We start from the raw sequence: 26,367 nt of genomic DNA, 5'->3' as shown, positions 1-26,367 counted from the left end.
CTTCTGATCATCGGCCCATGAATGTGAAAGGTGTTCTAGGAAGATAGTTGGGAAGAAACCACTGCTTGCTTAAAACAGATACTATAGTGGAGTGGAGGAGTGGCCTAGTGGTTAGGGTGGTGGACTTTGGTCCTGGGGAACTGAGGATTCCCGGCACAGGCAGCTCCTTGTGACTCTGGGCAAGTCACTTAACCCTCCATTGCCCCATGTAAGCCGCATTGAGCCTGCCATGAGTGGGAAAGCGCGGGGTACAAATGTAACAAAAATAAAATAGATACTATTGGAGATTCTACAGGGAATGTTGCTATTCCACTAGCAACATTCCATGTAGAAGGCTGCGCAGGCTTCTGTTTCTGTGAGTCTGACGTCCTGCACGTACGTGCAGGACGTCAGACTCACAGAAGCAGAAGCCTGCGCGGCCACATTGGTGATCTGCAAGGGCCGACTTCTACATGGAATGTTGCTAGTGGAATAGCAACATTCCATGTAGAATCTCAAATAGTAGCAACAGTGGAGGAGTGGCCTAGTGGTTAGTGTGGTGGACTTTGGTCCTGGGGAACTGAGTTGGATTCCCACTTCAGGCACAGGCAGCTCCCTGTGACTCTGGGCAAGTCACTTAACCCTCCATTGCCCCATGTAAGCCGCATTGAGCCTGTCATGAGTGGGAAAGCGCAGGGTACAAATGTAACAAAAATAAAATAGATACTATTGGAGATTCTACATGGAATGTTGCTACTATTGGAGATTCTACACGGAATGTTGCTATTCCACTAGCAACATTCCATGTAGAAGGCTGCGCAGGCTTCTGTTTCTGTGAGTCTGACGTCCTGCACGTGACTCACAGAAGCAGAAGCCTGCGCGGCCACATTGGTGATCTGCAAGGGCCGACTTCTACATGGAATGTTGCTAGTGGAATAGCAACATTCCATGTAAAATCTCAAATAGTAGCAACAGTGGAGGAGTGGCCTAGTGGTTAGGGTGGTGGACTTTGGTCCTGGGGAACTGAGGAACTGAGTTGATTCCCGGCACAGGCAGCTCCTTGTGACTCTGGGCAAGTCATTTAACCCTCCATTGCCTGCCGCATTGAGCCTGCCATGAGTGGGAAAAATGTAACAAAAAAAAAAAAAAAACCTGCCTCAGGTAAGAAAAGAGCACACGGATAACCTATAGAGCTTCAGGAATAATATTTTCTGGATAGATACGTCAAAAATAAACATTCTTGCTGCAGTAGTAAATGTTTTTGTTTGGCAAAAATAACTCTGCTTTCCAAAGTAAGAACCCCATGCAGATTATCAAGCATGGTGGTTTGAGGTACCATAATGTGGAGCTGCTTTATGCATCAGGATCTGGACAGCTTGTCATCACTGATAGAACTATGAATTCTGTTTTGAAAATTCTAGGAAGAATGGCAGACCATCTGTTCGTTAGCTGAAGCCGAGCCAAAAGTGGGTTATGCAGCAAGAGAACAACCCTAAACATGCGAGAAAAGCTACTACAGTATGGCAGAAGACAGATTGTGTTTTGGATTGGCAAAGACAAGCCTACTGAAATGTTGGGCAAGACCACAACCCATCAGTAACTGAAGTTATTCTTCCTGAATGAGGTACCACAAGTATAAAGGATGGGTTCATGCACTTTCACATAAGGATACTTACTGCTGAAAACTCAGAACTATAACATTTCTGTGAGTTACTCATTCACTGGGGATCTCTCTCGTTCATCAGAGTTTAGATAGGAATTTTTTTTTATTTTTTTAAATATTTTATCATTTTTATACATAGTAAACAAGTATAAACTTGTAAAGAAAAATCCACTATTACAATTAAATCTAAAAATATTATTCATAACACAAATTAAATATTATAGCTTTATATAAAGTCCACAACAGGAGTCCAAGATTCCTAAATAGGAGAAAACAAGTAATAAACTTTATAAATCAAATTTTGAGATACAGACGAGTTTCTATTCGACTTTACTTAACTAGGAGCTCTCTTAGATGTTAAAAAAGATGACAATTGGTCAGGATAAACATATTTCACGGCTTGATAGGAGATTAAACATTTGCAAGGATATTTAAGGTAAAAAGTTGCGCCAAGTTGAAGTGTCTCCTGTCTCATCTGTAAAAACTTTTGTCGTCGCCTTTGCGTTTCCCTCGCTAGATCTGGAAAAACACGAGTTTGCAAACCACGAAAGGTTTTTTACTTTATTCTGAAAAAACTTCTTTAAAATCCAGATCTTGTCCGAAGGTAACGCTACTGTGGCCAACATAGTAGTTGGTGTTATCTGTTCTGAATCCGACATTTCAAGAAGGGCAGAAACATCCAATGATTGCGCATTCTGAATATTATTCCTTTGTAAAGGATCCAAACCCTTCACAGGTATATAAAAAACCTGTGAAAGGGTGGCATATCTTCATCTTCTATCTCTAGAATTTCTCTGAGGTAATTTTTTAGCATCTCCCAAGGGGAGATAAGTGGTTGTCACGGAAAATGTATAAAAGATAGGCATTTAATCATGTTTTGAGTACAAACTCTGCTAAAATACAGACCAGTCTAGGAAGTTCACAAACATTTTCTCAGACTCATATCAATGAGTAGTTTTCAAGAGTTAAGCTCTCCATCAGGCCTCTGAAGAAAGGGAAGTGATTTTTTTTTCCTTTTCTTTTAATGTATTTTATTTATTCAAAAGTAAGCCAGAACAATAACAGGCAACAGAATAAAAGCAAATCAGTATAAGAACTTGCTTTGTGCTAAAGATTTTGCTCCTAATCCCCCCCCTTTCCGAATAGCTCAAAAGTCTCTACAGTAGAACTGTGGTCATGGGTAAGCAAGGCTAATGTTGGCTTGGGTAGGAGTCCTCCAGGTCGCATAAAGATCCAAAACTTGGTGATAAGCGGTAACTCGATTACATTCATATGCCATGAGTTGGGACACCAGGCAACAGTAGTCCACTTTTTTAAAAACAGACTCAACTGGTGATAAAGTAGATTGTCTCCATAGTTGTACCAACACTGTCTTGGCCACTGCAAAAATGTGTATTGCCAGGGAGTGTATTTCCCTTAGGGATACCCACAATCTTATAATGCAACAAACAGTCAGCATGCTGTGGGTAAGTAACCGGCAAAAATGTATTAATTTCCTGAAGTAACGCTGTGCAAAAAGTCTGTACAGCTGGACATGTCCACCAAATGTGAAAGAAAGAACCTTGCTCTCCAGTTACGCCAACATAGTGGATAACCAGTTTTATAAATCCAAAATAGTCTCGAGTACAGTACCAATGATAAAAAAAATTATAGCCACTTTCAATCATAGACTTAGCAATAAATATCTTAAAAAGATGCTGAAAGATTTTCTCCCACTATGTAGGTACAAGCTAAGAACACTTCCCATTTGGCAATATGCTTCTGTATAGGTGCATCATCTTTCAATAGAGCTTTATAAAGACTAGAGACCCTCCCCCTTTCCCCATTTCTGAATTCAGGGCCAATTCCATAGCAGTTTCTGCTAAACGTAGGTCCTCTTTGGCCCTACGAAGCAGGAAATCTCTCAATGGCAGTGATTTTTTCTTCTAGCAAAAAAGCTGCCTGTACTCACATGAAGGACTAGCATTAAAAAGTGGAGTGACCATCTAGGGACCCACCTCAACAACCAGCTAACGAGTGTATGGCGTGGTAGTCCCCAGAACACATCTTACTGGGAAAAGAGAACAAGTCAGACAGCTACAAAGCCCTATACAGAAACTGCATGCCCACAAAATATCTCACTTCAATGGCATATGCAAAATTATGGATAGAGTCTTATCAAACACAGAACGCATGACCGCATTTTAGAAATAGAAAGGTGCTGAACTGGAACCCTCAAGAAGTTGAACTCTACTTGCAGTATAAAGCCTGTCTTATCTAGACTGTAAGCTCTTTGAGCAGGGACTGTCTTTTATGTGTATGGTGTACAGCGCTGCGTATGCCTGGTAGCGCTATAGAAGTGATAAGTAGTAGTAGTAATGTAGAAGCTTGCCCTTGCAGATCAGCAACGCAGCCGCGCAGGCTTCTGTTTCTGTGAGTCTGACGAGGACGTCAGACACACAGAAACAGAAGCCTGCACGGCCGCGTTGCTAATCTGCAAGGGCAGACTTCTACATGGAATGTTGCTAGTGGAGGAGTAGCCTAGTGGTTAGTGCAGTGGAACATGGGATGTTGTTACTATTTGAGATTCTGGAATGTTGCTATTACTTGAGATTCTAGATGGAATGTTGCTACTATTGGAGATTCTGTTGCTGCTATTGGAGATTCTACATGGAATGTTGCTATTCCACGAGCAACATTCCATATTTAGATTGTGAGCTCTTTGAGCAGGGACTGTCTTTTTTGTGTATGGTGTACAGCGCTGCGTATGCCTTGTAGCGCTATAGAAATGATAAGTAGTAGTAGTATAAAGCCACAGAAATAGAAACAAATGCATTTCCTATATAGATATGAAAGATGCTGCCATTCCAATTTCCAAAGCTGGTATATTTAACTCACTAAACCAAAACTAAACACGTTTAACTTTATTGTCTGGACAGCTCAGCCTTTGGAGCTCATGTCGCCCATGTTTTGCAGGGCTACAGAATGCACCTCCATAGTCTGCCACTAGTCTGCATGGACTGGCTGAAGACACTGCTTCTCCCATTAGGGACACTCCTATGCGTGTTTATGATATGTGCAGAGCATGGACTCTCATTAATACTTGGGGATCAAAAGACAATTTTAGCAGGCAATGGAAAAAGATGTTAGTACTACTGAGTACTCCCTGTGAAAAGTCCTAAGAGCGAGCAACGTAGTACAGCTTTTTGCTCATTAAAAAAGGGAGAAAATGTTTTTACTGTTAGCAGAACAAAATGGTAGAAACTGCATGTTTATTTCCATGGAAAATTCTAATCCCTACTTGAAAATAACCCATAAGGTGAATGTCAAGTCAACTTCCAGGCGCATCAGTAATGCTTCATTCCCAAAAATCAATATAATGGTCTCTATGTATAAGGCGTCAGTGGAATCTGTTGGTCATTGCATATAAAAATAAATGTTGTAAAGTGCAAAACTCATCACCACTGACTAGTGGGCTCTGCATAACATCGTGTGGGTGTCTGATGGGCCTAGCAACCGGTCCAGTAACTGCTGTCTGATAAATAAATGGCTTTTAGAGCAGTTGGGGTCGGCAGTCTGGTATGTATTTGGAGTGTCCCTCTGGATGGTATGTTAGACTACCTGTAAGATTTTTATTCCTCCCAACTGAAATATACGATCTGAACTCTGCAGGATAGAGTAAGCGAAGCAAGGCCAGGGCTGTTTCAAAGCATTGTGCACCGACAACTATTTTTGACACACATCCCCCACCAGAATGGAACCAAGCAAGCCTACGCCACAGTAGCGTAGCCAGAGTTTAATTTCTAGATGGGCCTGAAGGTGGACTGAGAGGGCACAGGCCTCGCATTTCCTCTTCACCCGCTACTCCCCCCCCCCCCCTCCTGCGCACATGGTCAGTTCTGGTCATTTTTACTGACCTGAAGCACCGTTCTCCCTCCAGCACCGGCAATTCCCATAGCCAGCCTTCTGCCAGCGCGTGTCGTCGGAGCCTCTTCTCAGGCGCGTCCCACCTACTCTGCAACTTCCTGTTTTCCGCAAAGGTGGGACACAGGAAGTTGCAGAGTAGGCAGGACGTGCCTCAGAAGAGGCCCCGACGACGTGCGCTGGCAGAAGGCTGGCTGTGGAAATCGCCAGTGTTGGAGGGAGAACGGCGCTTCAGGGCAGTAAAAGTGAGCAGACCACGCAGACAGGGAGAGTGGGCAGAAGAGGATGGGCGGGCCTGGAGCAAAAGTGCTGGGCCTGGGCCAGTCTAGGCCCACCCGTGGCTACGCCCCTGCTACGCCATAGTGTGATCAGTTGGAAAGGAGATGGGGCGGAAAGAAGAAGTGGGCATTTCATAAGGTTGCAGATGGTGGGGTGATGGAAATATACAAAGTCTTTCTGAAGAGAGAGAGACATCATGTGACTGATCAAAGGAGCTTATTTATTGATCAGTTTTGACTGGTTCTGGGTTAATGCTGTAATGATTAGACATGATAGGATAATTTTGGGTCTTGATATTGGGAACACATAGTTGCATGCAGAAGAAGGTAGGAATTAAATGATCTTTCTTGCAACTTTTAAATTTTATCCTAGGAAAAGGAGAAAATGGAAAAGTCTCCTTACTGAACAACAGGATATAGCTAGCCAACCACAAGGTCAGATGGTACAGCAAAAATAGCTTAGCTACAGTTTGGACAGGGGGCACAGAAACCTCTGGGGCAAAGGTATGGGAGGGAGAAAAGTTTCTAGTAGTTGGGTGGGATAAACTTGTGGACAAATGATTGGTGACAATGTACAGATGGCTATCCTGAGATTTCCTGTTGTATGGTATGTCATGAAGGGGGGAAGACTCAAGAAAAATGTCAGGAAGTATTTTTTCACAGAGAGAGTGGTGGATACTTGGAATGCCCTCCCGTGGGAGGTGGTGGAGATGAAAACTGTAACGGAATTCAAACATGTGTGGGATAAACATAAAAGAATCCTGTTCAGAAGGAATGGATCCTCAGGAGCTTAGCCAAGATTGGGTGGCATAGCCGGTGGTTGGGAGGCGGGGCTACTGCTGGGCAGACTTCTACGGTCTGTGCCCTGAAAATGGCAGATACAAATCAAGGTAAGGTATACACAAAAAGTAGCACATATGAGTTTATCTTGTTGGGGAGACTGGATGGACCGTGCAGGTCTTTTTCTGCCGTCATCTACTATGTTACTATCCTATATAATAATTCTCACCTCCAATATTCTATGCGTCTGCCTGCCTGTGTCCGTAACTTTCTTCACAGATGGGCTCCGAAGCCCCGAGGGTTGGTGGCGGGAAGGGGAATTTGAGAGGGTCACGGCAGGGGGGTCCAGGGGTCAGGAACTCCGAGGGGGGGGTCAGGAAATCGGAGGAAGGGAGGTCTGCAAATCGGAGGGAGGGAGGCAGGGAGGTGGGGTCTGGAACTCGGAGAGAGGGAAGGGGGTCTGCAAATCGGAGGGAGGGAGGCAGGGAGGTGGGATCTGGAATTCGGAGGGAGGAAGGGGGGTCTGGAACTGGGGGGGGCAGGGAGGTCTGGAACTCGGGGGGAGGGAGGGGGTCTGGAACTTGGAGGAGGGGACGAGAGGGGAGGAGGGGGGGAGTGCACCACCTGTACCAAAACTTTTTTTAAAAAACGGCGGGATGACCCTGGAACTCGGAGGGAGGGAGGGGGCGGGATGACCCTGGAACTCGGAGGGAGGGAGGGGGAACGACGACCCTGGAACACGGAGGAAGGGGGAACACTGGAACTGGGTGGGAGGGAGGGGCCCCAGGCACACACACTCTCTCTCACAGACACACTCGCACCCAGTCTCACGCTCTCTGTCACACACACACACACACTCACACATTCACTCTCTCTATACACACTCCGAGGAAAACCTTGCTAGCGTCCGTTTCAATTGTGTCAGAAACAGGCCTTTTTTTACTAGTGTAAGATAAAGGTATAAAAGCAGGTATAAGGAAAAATAGAGGGGGGGGGGGGGGAAACTTAGTACCTTCCCCAAGTCAGGGGCTGATTGGGTGGATCGGCCTCCCTGTTTCTCTTTTATATTTCAGGCATGCCTTGGGCTTATGCTGCTGAACTAAAACTTATTCTTAAACTTTCTTTTTTTCTTTCTAAGTAACTTGTGAGTACTTGTTTTTATTTTGAATAAGATTTAAGGCTGCAGCTCCTTATGACTCTGGGCAAATCATTTTGCCGCCCTTTTACAAAGACGTGTAGGCACCTACGCGCGTCAAATTGGCACTAACGCCCAGCTACCGCGTGCCCTGGGCGGTAATTCCATTTTTGGCAAGCGCCCAAAACACACAGTAGAAAATATTTTCTATTTTCTACAGTGAGTCCCATACCCGGCAGTAATCGGCAGTTGGCGCGTGTTGCACGCTTACCATCCAGTTAGCATTTGAGACCTTACTGCTAAGTCAGTGGGTGGGGTTAAGGTCTCAAACCAAAAATGGGCACGTCCTGATTTTTCATTTTGTCACATGTCCATTTTTCGGCATATTAAAAAAAATCCCCTTTTTTCAAGGCGCGCTCAAGAAATGGACCAGCGCGCATCCAAAACATGCGCCTACACGAGCATAGGCTATTTTTGATGAGTCTAACGTCGGTGCTGGGCAAAATGGTAGATACTATTATAAAGAACAAAATTACAGAACAAATTCAAAATCATGGATTAATGAGACAAAGTCAACATGGATTTAGTGAAGGGAAATCTTGCCTCACCAATCTACTACATTTCTTTGAAGGGGTGAACAAACATGTGGATAAAGGTGAGCCGGCTGATATTGTGTATCTGGATTTTCAGAAGGCATTTGACAAAGTATCTCATGAAAGACTCCAGAGGAAATTGGAGAGTCATGGGATAGGAGGTAGTGTTCTATTGTGGATTAAAAACTGGTTAAAAGATAGAAAACAAAGAGTAGGGTTAAATGGTCAATATTCTCAATGGAGAAAGGTAGTTAGTGGGGTTCCCCAGGGGTCTGTGCTGGGACCGCTGCTTTTTAACATATTTATAAATGATCTAGAGATGGGAGTAACTAGTGAGGTAATTAAATTTGCTGATGTTTGTGCAGTGCTGCGTACGCCTTGTAGCGCTATAGAAATGCTAAATAGTAGTAGTAGTAATGACACAAAGTTATTCAAAGTCGTTAAATCGTGGGAGGATTGTGAAAAATTACAAGAGGACCTTATGAGACTGGGAATCTAAATGGCAGGTGATTAATGTGAGCAAGTGCAAAGTGATGCATGTGGGAAAGAGGAACTCAAATTATAGCTACGTCATGCAAGGTTCCACGTTAGGAGTCACAGACCAAGAAAGGGATCTAGGTTTCGTCGTTGATGATACGTTCAAACCTTCTACTCAGTGTGTTGCTGCGGCTAAGAAAGCAAATAGAATGTTAGGTATTATTAGGAAAGGAATGGAAAATAAAAATGAGGACGTTATAATGCCTTTGTATTGCTCCATTGTGTTCAATTCTGGTTGCTGCATCTCAAAAAAGATATAGTGGAATTAGAAAAGGTGTAGAGAAGGGCGACGAAAATGATAAAGGGGATGGGACGACTTCCCTATGAGGAAAAGCTAAAGTGGCTAGGGCTCTTCAGCTTGGAGAAAAGGCGGCTGAGGGAAGATATGATAGAGGTCTATAAAATAATAAGTGGAGTTGAACGGGTAGATGTGAAGCGTCTGTTTACACTTTCCAAAAATACTAGGACTAGGGGGCATGCGATGAAGCTAGAAAGTAGTAAATTTAAAACGAATTGGAGAAAATATTTCTTCACTCAATGTGTAATTAAACTCTGGAATTCGTTGCCGGAGAATGTGGTAAAGGCGGTTAGCTTAGCAAAGTTTAAAAAAGGTTTGGACAGCTTCCTAAAGGAAAAGTCCATAGACCATTATTAAAATGGACTTGAGGAAAATCCACTATTTCTGGGATAAGCAGTATACAACGTTTTGTACTTTTTTGGGATCTTGCTAGGTATTTGTAACCTGGATTGGCCACTGTTGGAAACAGGATGCTGGGCTTGATGGACCCTTTGGTCTGTCCCAGTATGGCAATACTTATGTACTAAACAATTCATAAAAATATTGTAGAGTAAGAACATATATAAGTTGATGAATCAATGTCAACATTTTATACTGTACACAAAGATTTTAAAGATTTTAAAACGTGGAAATAAAATATTCTATGCAAAAATATCCTATATAATAAAACTCACCCTCAACGTTCTGAGGACACTGACGTCACTGCCAGTTCCTCAGGGCACTTCCTTCCGGTTCGAAGGGTTCGTGGTGGTGAAGCCACCAAAATCACTGTGTTGGGGCCCCACCCTCGAGTCAAACGTTATGACGTCGAGGGCGGAGCAATGGCGTCAGTGGCTTCACAAACAACGACTCAGCACATTGAAGGTGGCGTTGACGTGCGTTCATGAGGTCCGCAACAATGGCGGTCAGTGCCTTCACAACGCCGAAGGGGTGAGCAGGGAGGGGGAGGGGGGTTCGGGAGGAAAACCTTGCTAGCGCCCGTTTCATTTGCGCCTGAAACGGGCATGTTTTACTAGTGTTTACATAAATAGAAATATTTAAAAATAGTGCAATATATACCTCTCAGTTGGAATCAGGGCAACACCACCAAGATATGTTTTACTTTTAGAGCATCAACTAGACCTACACAGCTCTGTACACTGATGATATGCATTCAAGTGCAATATTTCTCCAACTGGGTATTCGAGGTAATGGGAGATAAAGTGGCTGGCCCTAAGTCACAAGGAATGCCATTGCCTGAAGTAGGATTGTAAACTGGAGCATCCCCGGTTCACACCCATTGCTCTAAGCGCTATAAATCCTTGGTTTCCTTTAAACTTTGATGGCAGAAGCAATTATCAGTAATGGATCTAGACAAACATTTGTTTCTCTAAGCTAGCCTGTGTCCTAATGTCCAAACTGCTGGATAGGTGTGCTGACTAGTTGCTAGACAGAACCAATCAGCATGCTGCACACTGAGGTAAAATGGCCATTGAATTAGCCTTGCAGGCACTGCTCAGCTTCCTTCGGATTCTGAATCAAACAGTGGGGAAGTTTTATCGAGCACAAGCTGTAAATTAAGCGGCAACAGGGTAATTATGTGGTTTTTCTCATGCACACAAAAATCACAGGAGTCAAGTAATTTATTCCTGCAAACAAACGTATTTTTAAGATGCTACTTTCATAATTGATAACATAAGTTTTAAACATTGAATGCCTTAGATAATGATTAAATTAAAAAGTAGAGATGTAACAGTAACTGCATGTCTTAAAAAAAAAAAAAAGAGGGCTATTAGTATCTTAAAAACTTGGAGTATAAACTTGTTGGTCATAACACATTTTCAACATTTCCTCTTCATGGAATTCAGATAAAAATACACTTATTCTGTTTTTCACAGTAAAACTTCTCAAATGCTGTCCAGTACAAGCAATGGGAAATGGGAAAGCAAAATGTAAGGAAGAAAACATAGCCTGTCATTCTACAGCGTGAGCACCTAAATGTACGCACCAGTTGTGCATTCAGATTATAAAATATTAGCATTTATGGCATGTAAGTGTTACAGATTCGCATGTGAGTGATAGTTGGCTGCTAAGCAGTATTCTAAAATCTTAGAAATCCTTTTACCAAGCTGCAGGAAAAAGAGTCCTGCGGCAGTGGTGGGGGCTGTTTTTCCCACACGCCATGGCCCTTTTGACCATAGCGGGTATGTGAGGGGAGTGGCAGTAACAGCTCCCGAAGTAACCCAACAGTAACTGTACCCCACCTCTTTAATTCCCTTACCTCTTAATGTTCTGCCTGTTTACCTGTCTTATTTAGATTGTGAGCTCTTTGAGCAGGGACTGTCTTTTCATGTATGGTGTACAGCGCTGCGTATGCCTTGTAGCGCTATAGAAGTGATAAGTAGTAGTAATGTAGAAGCCTGCCCTTGCAGATCAGCAACGCGGCCGCGCAGGCTTCTGTTTCTGTGGGTCTGACGTCCTGCACATACGTGCAGGACATCAGACCCACAGAAACAGAAGCCTGCACGGCCGCGTTGCTGATCTGCAAGGGCAGGCTTCTAGATAGAATGTTGCTAGTGGAAGAGTAGCCTAGTGGTTAGTGCAGTGGAACATGGGATGTTGTTACTATTTGAGATTCTGGAATGTTGCTATTACTGGAGATTCTACATGGAATGTTGCTACTATTGGAGATTCTGTTGCTACTATTTGAGATTCTACACGGAATGTTGCTATTCCACTAGCAACATTCCATATTTAGATTGTGAGCTCTTTGAGCAGGGACTGTCTTTTCATGTATGGTGTACAGCGCTGCGTATGCCTTGTAGCACTATAGAAGTGATAAGCAGTAGTAGTAGTAGTAGTAACGCTGGGCCAGCGGTAGTTCCGGGCTGCCACACGGCAACCCTTTAGTAAAAGAGTCCCTTAAGTTGCAGAGTTTCTACAAACAGAATAACCCTTAGTTTTGACTTTCCCATCAATCCAAAATATGAAATATAAGTCTGTTTTTACTTCATCTTTTGATTTTCAAGCAGCTATATTTTGGAACACCCCACCTTTAAATATAAGAATTAAAAACAATTACAAGTCATTCTGTAAGCAGTTGAAAACTTTCTTATGCGGGAAATGTTATAATGTTTAATCTTATTGAATGATGAATGGGTGAATTTGATATCCCAGAAAAGTCTGGTTTATCTAGTTCTAAATCTGCATGGAGCCAAATGATTTCAGTAATTGCGGCATAAAAGCAACCATATCAGATATCATATCATAACCTTCCACTGTATGATGCCAGCAGAAATCTCCAATGGTACTATACTCTTGATATCTACAATTGTCTAATTCTCTATAATAATATATTTTGTGGCTGTGACTACTCAGCTGCTTAATCTGAAAGTACCGCTTTGATCACATTAGCAGCACATCATGGAAATACTGTTGGCGTGCATTTGAGGCAATGTTGTTTGCCAGCAATAAAGACACTTGGGGTGGGGGATTTATCAACACGAGCATCTGTTGACTTGGGTTATTTTAACACAGGGTCCCATTTTATGCAATCAGACTCTATGCTAAAATAACATGACTTAAAGGTAACCTATGTCAATAACTTCTCCCCTTAAAGACTAGCAGAGCCTTTCCAAGAGGGTTAAGGGAATGAAAAGAACATAGAAACACATTGAACCCCCAGCTGACAAACTCAGATGATACGAAGTTAGCTTATCAGTCATGGTGGTAAGCGTATGTTAACCCCATACAATGCGGCTGAGGTACATATAAATACTTAGATACTGAACATGTATTTGGTTATTTATAAAGACAACATGGACACTTTTGTGGATTTAGAAACAGGCTACTACAATGCCTCAGTACCAAACCTATTCCCTTGCACAAACTGACACCTGCTCCAAAGAATAACTATTATTATTACTACAGTACTTTGGATTTAACCCACACCTTTCAAGACAAGGTACATTCAGGAAACAGTAGGTATTTCCCTGTCCCCAGAGGGCTTACAATCTAAGTTTGTAGCTAAGACAGTGGTTCCCAAACTTTTTCAGTTCATGGCACCCTTCATGTCCGAGCAATTTTTCGCAGCACCCCCTAACCTCGCCCCCTCCCCGCTACATAGGTTTACGCCCCCACAGCCACACAGGTTTCCATCTTTTTATCTACAAAAATATATCAGTGCTAGGGTGTCCCTATAACCAGCCCCTTCAAATAACACACTGATTACGATTTATAACAAATTACTATGCTATCTATGAAAAGTTATTCCATTATTCCTCTTTTTACATCTGTATGCTGCACAAGCCTGTTTGTTTAAAAATATAAGTGAGATTAAATTAAAAAAAAAAATGCTACCAACGATAAAGGATGACAACTCGGATGCAGCAGCTCATAGGTTTGATTGCTTTTTTTGGAATGGGAATGACAGAGACTACTGACCTATTGACTTCAATTTTTTTACTTCATCCCGTCTCCTGTTTTCATCCAACCTCCTTAGCAGTTGCCTCTAAGTCCCGAATGCCGTCTACTCCCTGTCCCCATTGGCCGCGACATAAATAAGTAAATAAAAAAAAGTGCGGGGCCGCAGCAGCTTTCAGGCATGTGCTGACAGCTCTGCTCGTCTTCTGCCCCGCTGACGTCAACTTCCAGTTCCGGGGGCAGAGGAGCGGCAGAACTGACAGCACGTGCTTGAAGGCTGCTGAAGTCCTGCGCTTGCTTTTGTTGTTGTTGTTTTTCTGCCGCTGCTGTGTGCAGTAGCGGTTCGGGCGGGAGGGAGGTCGGGATTTGCAGCGGCGCCCCAGAGAGGTCACTGTGGCGCACCAGGGCACAACGGTTTCCCTGGTTCTCAGCCAGCTGCTCTAACTTTTACACTGCTCCTCCACATGGTACTGATAACACGTAAATGTCTGCATGCACTGTGTACACATGTAATTCCATCCCGGCTCCTTTCATACCATCCCCCGGGAACACCTACCTGCAGATCATGTAGGTGCAGTCTTTTATTGCACCTACTTTCTATGCATTTGTCACCCCCATGTTTTATAAGAGCTACTTTCTGAACGTAGAATATGCTTTACACACAGAAAAGGCTTTACAAAATGGTCTCCCCCTCCCCAAAAAATGCTTTGTGTATTTTAAAGGAAAATTTAAGATGATTCCTCCACAGTGTGAATCTTGACACATAAGGATAAGAAATGGAGTGGCTATGACAGGCCTTCAAATCTCTGCAGAGCTTTTAATCTGCTATGTTAAACAAACAGTTTAATCACACAGCTGCACATCTAATGGCTCTCTGCGGTTCTAAACTCCAATGACTCACTTGCAAAATTATCTGTGATTGCTTGGAAGGCACCTTAGAGGGGCAACAGGCATAAACAAATCAACCAGTGCTAATACGTACTCACCATAATCCGTCATGCAAGTAACTCCCCCCCCCCCCCCCCCCCCAATTTGAACCAAATTCCTATCCTGTGGATACAGGACTGCCTATTGCCAAGACAGAATTAAGGTGAGAATAGATTCTATTTGGGAAGGCTACTACTATTCCAATGATGAAATAGATCAAATTCTGAGACGGTAAGAATGCAGCAAGGTTGAATTTATCTTTTTGGCTGATATTCTCTGTGGTCTCTACAATGGAGTGTTACCTATTTCTTCAGTTACTATTGAGAAGGCACAGTCAACTGCCCTTGTAGGAGGAAAGACATACAACAGAAGGAAAAGACCAATCAAAATTATAGGAGTGAAATTTCCCAATTGCCGATGACTATTAGTTCATAAGAAACAGAAAATATAACAGCATATATGGAACATAAGACCCATCTAATGTATTGGTGCCTTAGCGTTTATTTTTTTTTTATTTGTTGCATTTGTATCCCACATTTTCCCACCTCTTTGCAGGCTCAATGTGGCTTACATAGTACCGTAATTGGCGTTAACCGATTCCGGTGTGAACAAATACAAGTTGTGAGTAATATCAAGGTGATATTACGGTAGAGTGAGATACATGTATGGTAAAGACGATTGGGGAGAACTTAGTGAGGGAACGGAAGAGTTAGGATATGTCCTTTACGATCTTTGGTTACGTTGTGTCGCAATTGTCCAGGTTTTTTTATGTTGGGTCAGTGGGGTATGCCCTTCTGAACAGTTCTGTAACGAGCTTTAACTTTAAAGGCGCGTTTAAAACATACTCCTTAATGTTTAAGTTCTTTCAGGACTCGGGGGTAAAAATCAATCTAATCCTGGTGTTCTGTAGTTCTTTAAATTGATCAATTATACCATCTAAATTTCCAAGGATGTGCATTAGTAGTTCCGAATCATCACCAACGAAAAGATTTCCGGAGTAGGTACTACTCCTCAGTGAAGACAGGAGGAAATACTTTAGTTTTTCTGCTATTATTGCTCTCTGAACAATACTTTCACTCCCTGACTATCCAAAACATCAACCGTCTCCCCCATGTGCTTTATGTTTCTGTTGTGCTAAGTGTTTAGTATTTGTTTCTACCTCTACAGCAGGTTTCTTTTCAAAGACTGACTGTCTTGGACTGCCTTACCACGCAAGCATTGTCAAGAAAAATCTAGAACGCCAATGAAAAGAAGCGTTGAGAGAAAAATGAATGTTAAATGTATTGACTAAGCTCTATTTTGGAGGCTGACCGAGACTGACTATTGATCTGGCCATTGGCCTAACATCATGGACGCTGGCATATCTCTGTTTTTATTTATTTGTTACATTTGTATCCCACATTTTCCTACCTTTTTGCAGGCTCAATGTGGCTTACATTTTACCGTTAACGGCGTTAGCCGATTCCGATATGAACAAAATACATGGTATGAATGAATACAAAGTGATATTGTGGTATGATAGGTAATTGGGGGGAACTTAAAGAGGGAGGGGAGAGGAGAGGAAGAGTCAGGTAATGTCCATTACGGTCTTTGGTTGTATTGTATCTCAAGTGTTCAGGTATTTTATGTTGGGTCGGTGGGGTATGCTCTTCTCAACAGGTCTGTCTAGTGCTTTCCAGAAATTTAGGTGGTCGAGCGTAGTGCGTTCCATAGTTGTGCGCTTAAGTAGGAAAAGCTGGATGCATAGGTGGATTTGTATTTGAGTCCTTTACTCAAGCCTTTTCAAGACTGCCATAGCACAAGAATAAGAAATAACATCTACAAGCCAACTGAAAATAGATCATGTACCCACAAAAGTAGTTTAGTTTCTAGGGATCCAGCAAAACACAAAGCTGGACGCACTTTCTAAGGCCTTAGTTTAATTTATACCCCAACATTATTTTTTGATTGTATATAAACGTATTCCAACATGTGAAAAGGTAACAATTTTACTGCACATTCCACATCAAGTTGGGTGAGAAACATATTATTCCTCTAAGGGACTTCCAAAGAGATACACATGCCATCTAAGATCATTTCTGCCACCACTTCCACAGGACCTGGCCTTTGAATTGCCCCTATGCATAGCAACAGAGAGAGAGAGAGCTAGAGAGAGAGAGAGCTAGAGAGAGCGAGAGCTAGAGACAGAGAGAGAGAGAGCGAGAGAGAGAGCTAGAGAGAGCGAGAGAGAGAGAGCGAGAGAGAGAGAGAGAGAGAGCTAGAGAGAGAGAGAGCTAGAGAGAGCTAGAGAGAGCTAGAGAGAGAGAGAGAGAGAGCTAGAGAGAGAGAGAGAGAGAGCGCTAGAGAGAGAGAGAGAGAGAGCGCTAGAGAGAGAGAGAGAGAGAGCGCTAGAGAGAGAGAGCTAGAGAGAGCGCTAGAGAGAGAGAGCTAGAGAGAGAGAGAGCTAGAGAGAGAGAGAGCTAGAGAGAGCTAGAGAGAGAGAGAGAGAGAGAGAGAGAGAGAGTGAGTTAAAAAGCAGCTGGTGAAACAGGCAGCAAAAAATTAAGTCAGTATTTGCTTTTTCACTGATTGTTTGTTGGAGAATAATTGCTCAGTCTGTTGAGCAACACGTGGCACTCATCTATGTGGAAATCGTGTGTCATTGACAAAGCAGCAGGGACCTCTGCCTGGCCTGACAATTTGTCATAAATGTGATTCTCAGATTCTCATTTCACATAAACTCAACTAACCAAAGAGAAAAGGGGCAAATGAATTGCCCCTTCTTTTCCCTCTTTTCTTTCTTAATAAAGATGCCGAAGTAGCTAATTAACCTCTGCTCTAGTTCATATAATTCCAAATTAAAATAAGCAGTTTCTGAACAGTGCATTTTATTAATCTTACACCTCAACCACGAGAAATAATTGGGGAAATAGAACCCAGGTATCTAATGTCATAAGTCAGTATGTGAGCAATTCTCAGGACAGGATAAAATCTAGTCATCTGCATCCTATTATTAAATGTATCTCATACAAAACAAAAGTCACTAGCCCCTCCTCAAAGAGAAGAACTTATCAATAGTTATAACTATAAACGCACAGGACAAAAAGCAGTCTTCATCCATTTCGACCCTCCACTTATACCTCAGACGATCACTATACAACTTGTATTTGTTATCCACCGACTGGGCAAATGCCTTTGACGGTACTATGTAAGCCACATTGAGCCTGCAAATAGGTGGGAAAATGTGGGGGTACAAAGTCCAAAATGGGTAACCTTCCAAACCTGTATCAAATTGCCATTCCTTGAATATTTTCACAGATCTTGTCTCTCCCTATGTCCCCCTCGGGCACTCTGCTCTGTAGATAAATCTCTCATGTCTGTCCCCTTCTCCTCTACTGCTAATTCCAGATTCCATTCCTTTTATCTCGCTGCACCTCATGCCTGGAATAGACGTCCCGAGCCTGTACGTCTAGCCCCGTCTTTGGCCGTTTTCAAGTCCAGGCTAAAAGCCCACCTCTTTGACAATGCTTTTGACTCCTAACCACTAATCTCTTGCCCTGTTCCTCACCTCTTTAATTCCCTCACCTCTTAGTTGTTCTGTCTGTTTACCTGTCTTGTCTTATTTAGATTGTGAGCTCTTTGAGCAGGGACTGTCTTTTCGTGTATGGTGTACAGCACTGCGTATGCCTCGTAGCGCTATAGAAGTGATAAGTAGTAGTAGTACAAATGCAATAAATAAATAAATGTGGGCTACCATTAGGATAGGTTACTTTACAAGTTGTGCTATTTTAGCACGGGGTCCCATTTTATGCAACGAGACCCTGTGCTAAAATAACACGACTTGTATTAAAATAACCTATCCTAATGGTAGCCCACTCTGATAAACTTCCCCTCTCAGTCACATCAAATTTAAGTTTTATGTAGAGCTTCGTATATGCTTCATCTTGAAGACCTTTCCTTCTTTGAATCTTTTAGAATACTGTATATAAATGACTCCTTTATTGTTTGTTAGCAGATAAGAAAGGACTGAATAAGACAAACAGTGAAATTTCCTGAAGAACAGCAAACCACACAACACAACAAAGCCTACAAAGAAAACAGAGAACAAAATCTTATTGCCATCAACTACTGAACATGGAAGCCATTCAGCTGTGGAATAACGGCACAAAAAAATCTGATACTTAAAAACAAACAAAGAAAACAAAAACCACACACAGAATGTCTGCATTCCTTTCCCCATTATTTCATCTGTTTTTAGTTCAGTGATGTGGTTTTCTTTTGTGACGATGAATTTTTTCTGGTTTGATATTACTTTTTGTTATTAACAAGGTTAGTTTATTTTTCTGTTGCTATTCTATGATCCAGTGTTATGATCTGTACTTCATGTTCAGTCTTTTCAGGATGGAAAAAAAAATAAATTCAATAAGAATACAAAATCCATCACATGGCTGTAACCTTTTTCTCCTCTCAATATTATTATTTATTGCATTTGTACCCCACATTTTCCCACCTATTTGCAGGCTCAATGTGGCTTACAGAGTGTTGTTATGACAAAGTCATGACAGGATATTGGATACAATCAATAGTATGCAGAAGATGGATGAGGAATTGGAGAAGATGGTGTTAGATAGGATAGTTTAGGAGGTGATTTGTGTCTTTAAGGGTTCTTTTTGTAGGCTCTATTGAAGCGATGTGTCTTCAGAGATTTGCGAAAGTTGGTTAGGATTGTCCATAGTTTTTAGGGCTGGGGGGTAACCCATTCCATATCTGTGTACTTCTGTAGGAGAAGGTAGTGGCGTATGCCTGCTTATATTTAAGTCCTTTACAAATGGGGAAGTTCAGATTGAGGAATTTGCGGGCTGATCTCTTGGCATTTCTGGGCGGTAGGTCCACAAGGTTAAACATGTACAGTGGGGCATCTGCGTGAATGATCTTGTGTACGATCGTGCAGATCTTGAATTCATCAACCAGCAGGGGGAGTTAGAGAGCACTCAATTTTTCACAGTGCCTCATGGCCAGCTAGCTCCACTGCCTCTTCAGTATTTGAAGCTTCCAAAGCAGTATGGCAAACCACAATGGGAATAACATGAACTTTCCTCTCATGCCATCCAAATTAGATTGCACATAGTTTTCTCTCATACATGCCCTCACCTACGACTCCAAAAGGTCAGAAATATTTTATACATGGGGTCACTAAGCCAAATGACGAGCTATCAGTTTCATAGCATTAGCTCGGAATGGGAGGCCAGATGTGACCCCGACATTTGGAAAATTTAACAGAATGCATACACAAAAATTGAATAATGAAATAAAATTAAATCTAAATAATTTACATTTTAATATTAGGTGTGATTAAACCATAAAATGCAAATGCAAAATACCTTCAGTTAAATTACCATTACATGGAAGATTACGTTTAGCTGGCAATTACTACTGTAAACAAGCTGCAGGTCTCGTCTTCATAGTTTACAGTGCTCATAAAAACATGATACAGTGACAATTTATTTCTCCGTTGCCTTTAACACAGTTTGTCATCATGGGATGTTGGTGTACATAGTGTTATTGTATGTACATTTCTGACACTGCAAACTAAGACCAAATGGCCACTGGAGATCTTCTCCAAATAGCCATTTGTCCCAAAAGGGCACTTTAAGTAGACTTGAACTTGATGCTGAATCTACTGCCCAATGCTACAACCAGAGTTGCCAACATTCCACAGGCAGCCAAAGACACACTGCGGGCTGTAACCAGTAACGTTCGCAAAGCAGACCAACTTCCCCTTCCAGCTGGGCATTATGGTGACCGTCTTGTGTTGCAGGCTGCTGATGCTACTTTAGGCATGTTCTAGCAACGAATCAGCTGCACACTGTCGATTGAAGGCCCAAAGAGGCCACCAAAAGGCTTGTTTCAGTGAGCCCTCTTGCTTCTTATATTGTAGATAATTTAAGGCAATGTCCCCTTCCATGGGGACAAAGGAATCCACTATGGAAAGCTGTAATTTCTGTTTCTCCTCCGGACCCAATGGGTTGAGGCAAGCCATGGCTCTTACCACCTTTAGCCCCGCATCCAGTGAGACCCATTCTGCTGTAATCGGGTCTTGAAAGTCTGAATGCATCAGGAAGGCCTTAGAAGGATCTCTAACCCACTCATGATTGAAGAAGATGGAACATCTGATGCCGAAGGCGGCAGCTCCTCAATGAAAAGCAACATCAGTGCCTCAAAAATAAGAGTACCGAGCTACTCTTTAAGAAACAACTTCAGTATTTTGTGTTATCTCCCACCTCTAATGGCTCCTTCAAAGATGGCTCCTCTAAATAAGAGAAGAAGAAAGGAGAAGCAGAGAAAGCTTCACCTGCCCACTCCTGGAGGACTAAAGATCTCTTAGGAGCTGAAGGGGCAGCAAGGTGAGAAACTGAAGCACATTGCAGCAACTCTGACTGTCCCTGCTTCAGTAAATAGGCCTGCTGTAAGAACAATATTAACTCCAGAGAAAGCAAAGATCCCCATGCAGCTGAATGCTCCGTCGAGCATAAGGATGTAAAATGGCGGCTGTGTTCCATGCATGATCAAAGGCTGTTCCTCACTACCAGTCAACCCCAACAAAATGGTGCCTATTCCCGCATTCTCCTGCATAAAACTGCGCACCAGCCTTGCTGGAGAGTCCAAAATCCGTGGCATATTCAGTGCTGTGCCAAATCCAGATATGCTGCCGTCAACCGTTCTCCCACGTCTCGTGGGATTCCCGGTTTGCACACACTGCAATGCCCCGAATTTGGCCAGTGGATCCCACAGAAGGAAAAATGCTTTACTGCCTCCGTGAGACTTGCCATTGATCCCGACTGGCACAAATGCAGTACAACACAGTCCCGTTAGTCAGGATCCCTTCCTTGCACCAAGTAGGACTTGCAACCTCCAAGCAGTTCTGAGTCAAACTTTAGTCAGGCTTACCACTACCAGCTGCTTCCCCCAAGCTCACAATTTCCTCAAGTTTTACCCCCAGATGAGAAAGAATCAGGACTCACTCTGTCCCACACTCTCCAGAAAACTTCTTTCCTTTTTTTTTTTTTTTAAAGGTTGTTGTGCTAGAAAAGGACAGCATCACAGGACACGAGGCAGAGGTGAAGGGAGGGAAGAAGTAAATTCACGGTGCACCACAGACAGAGATCTGAAGACCTCCAGATTCAAGCCACCCGCAAAGCTCAACTGTAGAGCCAAAGGCTGAAAAGTGTGTCATCCTCCTGCTGGAGATAGAAAACTCTGAGGAGCTGGAATGCCAAGAGAGATAAGTCTCAGCTCAGTTTTCAGTTCTCGATCTCTACCTGCTGGTTGATGGACACAACTACCCACAGGTTCTGGAATAGTGGGAAGCTAGATAATAGAAAGTGGTATTCTATAACTAGGTGCTCAATGACAGTGTGTATTCTTAAGGGGGGTATTCATATGGACAAAGCATGGGCAGGCCATAGACAGAGTAGACATTTAGGTGGGCAACATACAGAATACGTACATTGCATGTGTTCCTGCTACATTTAAGCATTCCCACTTATGCCAGGACTATGGCAGGTGTAAATGGGAGTGCCTAAATGCATACTAATATTTGGCTCTCACCCCAAGTTATCGGGACACCTAAGTGGAGATGCCCTGTTCTAGAACTGCCCCCCTAGGGATTATTATGGCTAAAAGAATGCCCTTCAAGCCTTACATAAAACAAATCTGCAAAAAGAACAAAACTAGATGACATTCTGATGCAGAAACTTGCAGAAATGATCTGGGGTGCCTCAGCTGATATGATGTACATCACCACTCTTATCAATGAATCACTCAGCGGTGGAACACTATCTTACACACAAAGTTGCTAAATGATCAACACAATATGCCTCATGACGGAAGAGCACTGAAGCGGACATCAACCCTGTGGTTCTGTGTTCTAACAAATATTTGCCGTCAGGTATTTGCAGGGACATGGAAACTCAGAGCTGCCATGTTTCCTTGCCAACAACAATCTACTCATCAAACTAGACCTTAATGGGTCTCATGGATTACTGAAGCCCCAATCTGAATTCTGAGGAAGTGCTTCCAACCCACTTAGAATCTCATCCACAGTCAGAGAAATGTTGGTGAACAAAATTGAGCAATACAAATGGCTGAAACAAGCACTTCAATCATCTACCTCCAACTGCTTTAGATCAGCAAGGCACTGTACAAATCTCACCTCTAAACGGAAAATTAAGGACAAGCCATAGTGCAAGTGTGGTCATGCAAAGCAAATTATGATTCATAGTATATACTATTGTAAAGTGTGGGCCCCTTGCAGGGGTAGCCTAGTTGTTAGTGTAGTGGACTTTGATCCTGGGGAACTGAGTTCGATTCCCACTGCAGCTCCTTGTGACTCTGGGCAAGTCACTTAACCCTCCATTGTCCCTGGTACAAAATAAGTACCTGAATATATGTAAACCGTTTTGAATGTAGTTGCAAAAACCTCAGAAAGGCAGTATATCAAGTCCCATTTCCATTTCCCCCTTTCCCTTATGACATCACAATATCAGAAGTGAGCCAAGTATCGGGCAATCAAGCCATTGTGACATCACTGATGAGGTTGGCTCTTATTGGTGGAATGAGTGGAGGAGTAGCCTAGTGGTTAGTGCAGTGGACTTTGATCCTGGGGAACTGAGTTCGATTCCCACTGCAGCTCCTTGTGACTCTGGGCAAGTCACTTAACCCTCCATTGCCCCTGGTACAAAATAAGTACCTGAATATATGTAAACCGCTTTGAATGTAGTTGCAAAAACCTCAGAAAGGCAGAATATCAAGTCCCATTTCCCTCTTTCCCTTATGACATCACAATATCAGAAGTGAGCCAAGTATCGGGCAATCAAGCCATTGTGACATCACTGATGAGGTTGGCTCTTATTGGTGGAATGAGTGGAGGAGTAGCCTAGTGGTTAGTGCAGTGGACTTTGATCCTAGGGAACTGAGTTCAATTCCCACTGCAGCTCCTTGTGACTCTGGGGCAAGTCACTCAACCCTCCATTGCCCCTGGTACAAAATAAGTACCTGAATATATGTAAACCGCTTTGAATGTAGTTGCAAAAAACCTCAGAAAGGCAGTATATCAAGTCCCATTTCCCTTTACTAAGCTGCGGTACAAGAGGGCATGCGCCGGCATCACTGCATGTTTTTGATGCGCGCTGAGGCTCCCTTTTACCTCAGCAGGTAAAAGACTGTCTTTTTTCTAAGAAATGGCCACTTGGCCATTTCGGGATGGAGCACTTGATGTGGCAGTAAGGGATCCCATGCTAACCTAGCGGTAACCGGGAAGCACAGCACTGCCTGATTACCACCGGATAAACACCGGCTCTACAAACAACATTTTTATAGTGCCAAAAATGGGATGTGCGGTAGCCCGCGGTAGTTCCAGATTAACCAGTGGTAAAGCCCTCGTTGGTAGAAAAGCAAACTAACACATCTTCTTGAAACCACTTTGTGGCTTCACATTGGTATTTAGTACATGAACATATTATCAAGTGCAAGAGAGAAAATGCCACCCCTTCCAAGCTTCACAGTCCTCTTTCCATAATATCGCACTTTAGGGTGTTAGGGGTTTTCTACTGAGAAAGGCAGGGCCAAATCAAACTCGGGTATACATATAAAGTATCACATACCATAAGTACATAAGTAATGCCACATTGGGAAAAGACCAAGGGTCCATCGAGCCCAGCATCCTGTCCACGACAGCGGCCAATCCAGGCCAAGTGCACCTGGCAAGCTTCCCAAATGTACAAGCATTCTATACATATTATTCCTGGAATTGTGGATGTTTCCCAAGTCCATTTAGTAGCAGTTTATGGACTTGTCCTTTAGGAAACCGTCCAACCCCTTTTTAAACTCTGCCAAGCTAACCGCCTTCACCACTATCTCCGGCAACAAATTCCAGAGTTTAATTATAAGTTGGGTGAAGAAATATTTCTCCTATTTGTTTTAAATTTACTACACTGTAGTTTCATCGCATGCCCCCTAGTCCTAGTATTTTTGGAAAGCGTGAACAGACGCTTCACATCCACCTGTTCCACTCCACTCATATTTTATATACCTCTATCATGTCTCCCCTCAGCCGTCTCTTCTCCAAGCTGAATAGTCCTAGCCTCCTTAATCTTTCTTCATAGGGAAGTCGTCCCATCCCTGCTATCATTTTAGTCGCCCTTCGCTGCACCTTTTCCAATTCTACTATATCTTTCTTGTGATGCGGCGACCAGAATTGAACACAATACTCAAGGTGCGGTCGCACCATGGAGCGATACAACAGCATTATAACATCCTCACACCTGTTTTCCATACCTTTCCTAATTATACCCAACATTCTATTCTCTTTCCTAGTTTATCTTGTTGGGCAGACTGGATGGACCGTCCAGGTCTTTATCTGCCATCATTTACTATGTTACCTAGGAAAGGAAGGGGCTCATTTTCCTACAGTGTCACTGATGTTGTACAAATGGTCAGATAACAGCAGTACAGCCAAGCATCATAATTCAAAGCACCAGAGCTTTTTGGCGTACGCACACACTACTGTAGGTTAGAACAGTGGCTCCCAAACCTGATCCTGGAGGCACCCCAGCCAGTCACAATGAATATTCATGAGAGACTTGCATGTAGTGGAGGCAGCGTATGCAAATCTCTCTCATGAATATTCATTGTGTATAACACCAAAAACCTGACTGGCTGGGGTGCCTCCAGGACCAGGTCTGGGAACCACTGGGTTAAAACAATCAAAGTGAAATATGATGGATTACCGCTGTGTCCATAAGACTGTACCAGTCCATATGATTTATCAAAAAAGACATACAGAATCAGAAATACCTTGGTGAGCAACAAAACTCGCTTTTGTAAGCGTCGAACCAGAGCTTCCTGTTGCTCTCGTTTCTTTTTTTCTTCCACCGACTGATTGTAGACTTTTATTAATTCCTCCTGGAGCTGCTGTCGAGCTTTTTCCAAGGATCGAGCACTGAAAGAAAATAGATTGTTTTAAGTACCAATCCATGTATACATTCAATGACAAAAAGGAAGCAGTATTAAAAATTTTCACCGGTCCAAAGCTCTCTTGTTCACAAATATTAAACAGCTACTCAAAAGATAAATCTGTTCAATTTAACAAATATATGACATTCAAAGAGGAACCTATTATTTTAAAAGGTCAGTGACACAGTCTGTTTGCATAGAATATTAACAAAGAGATGTGTGAACTTTTCATATTAACTAGTTTCCTTTCTTTGGAACAGAAATTTACAAATGGCTATTAGAGCAGCTTTAAAACTGTTCAGTACCAACCAATTACAGGACAACTTGATATCACGATGTGCTTTGACCGTCTTGAGCTTACCATATGAAAAAAAGAGGAGAGCGTATATCTCTTTGTACATCTAAGAAGCAGTATCAGAGCAAGGGAAGCCCAACAAGGTGGTCAAAACCAAGGAGAGGTATTCACTGAACCAATATGGCTGTGTTTCAGTGATAATGCCTACATCAGGAATCCACAGCTGTACTGAATAATATAAATATATAAAAATTAATAATCAATACCCTTGTTCAGAGTTGAATAAATATACAAGGTTGTTGTGTTGGAAAAGGAGAGCTGAACAGGACACAGGGGAGAGGTGAAGGGAAGGAAGAAGTAAATTCACAGGGAACCACAGACAGGATCTGAAAAACTCCAGACTCAAGCCACACACAAAGCTCAACTGGGGGACCAGTCGACCAACTAGACTAGGAGAAAAGCACTCAGAACCAAAGGCTGAAAAGTGTGTCCATCCACCTGATGGAGAGAGAAAATACTAAGGAGCTGGACTGGATTCCAAGAGACAGATGTCTCAGTTGTTTTCAGTTCTCAATCTCCACTTGCT

The 26,367-nt window shown here is 42.7% G+C and overlaps 1 protein-coding gene across 1 annotated transcript in view; it reads right to left on the bottom strand.

Annotated features, from left to right (window-relative positions):
• The window catches only part of MAD1L1 (mitotic arrest deficient 1 like 1), a 1,314,438-nt gene that overhangs the window by 990,576 nt on the left and 297,495 nt on the right, over nucleotides 1–26,367 (bottom strand). The window contains exon 11 of the mRNA XM_030212095.1: nucleotides 25,328–25,472. Coding sequence (XP_030067955.1) covers nucleotides 25,328–25,472 — 145 coding nt within the window. The remainder of the gene's footprint in view (nucleotides 1–25,327; nucleotides 25,473–26,367) is intronic.

The sequence above is a fragment of the Microcaecilia unicolor genome, chromosome 8, assembly GCF_901765095.1.
Source record: "Microcaecilia unicolor chromosome 8, aMicUni1.1, whole genome shotgun sequence".
NCBI lineage: Eukaryota > Metazoa > Chordata > Amphibia > Gymnophiona > Siphonopidae > Microcaecilia > Microcaecilia unicolor.
Note: the sequence above shows the minus strand (reverse complement) of the source record. Positions and strands in the feature narration are given on the sequence as shown.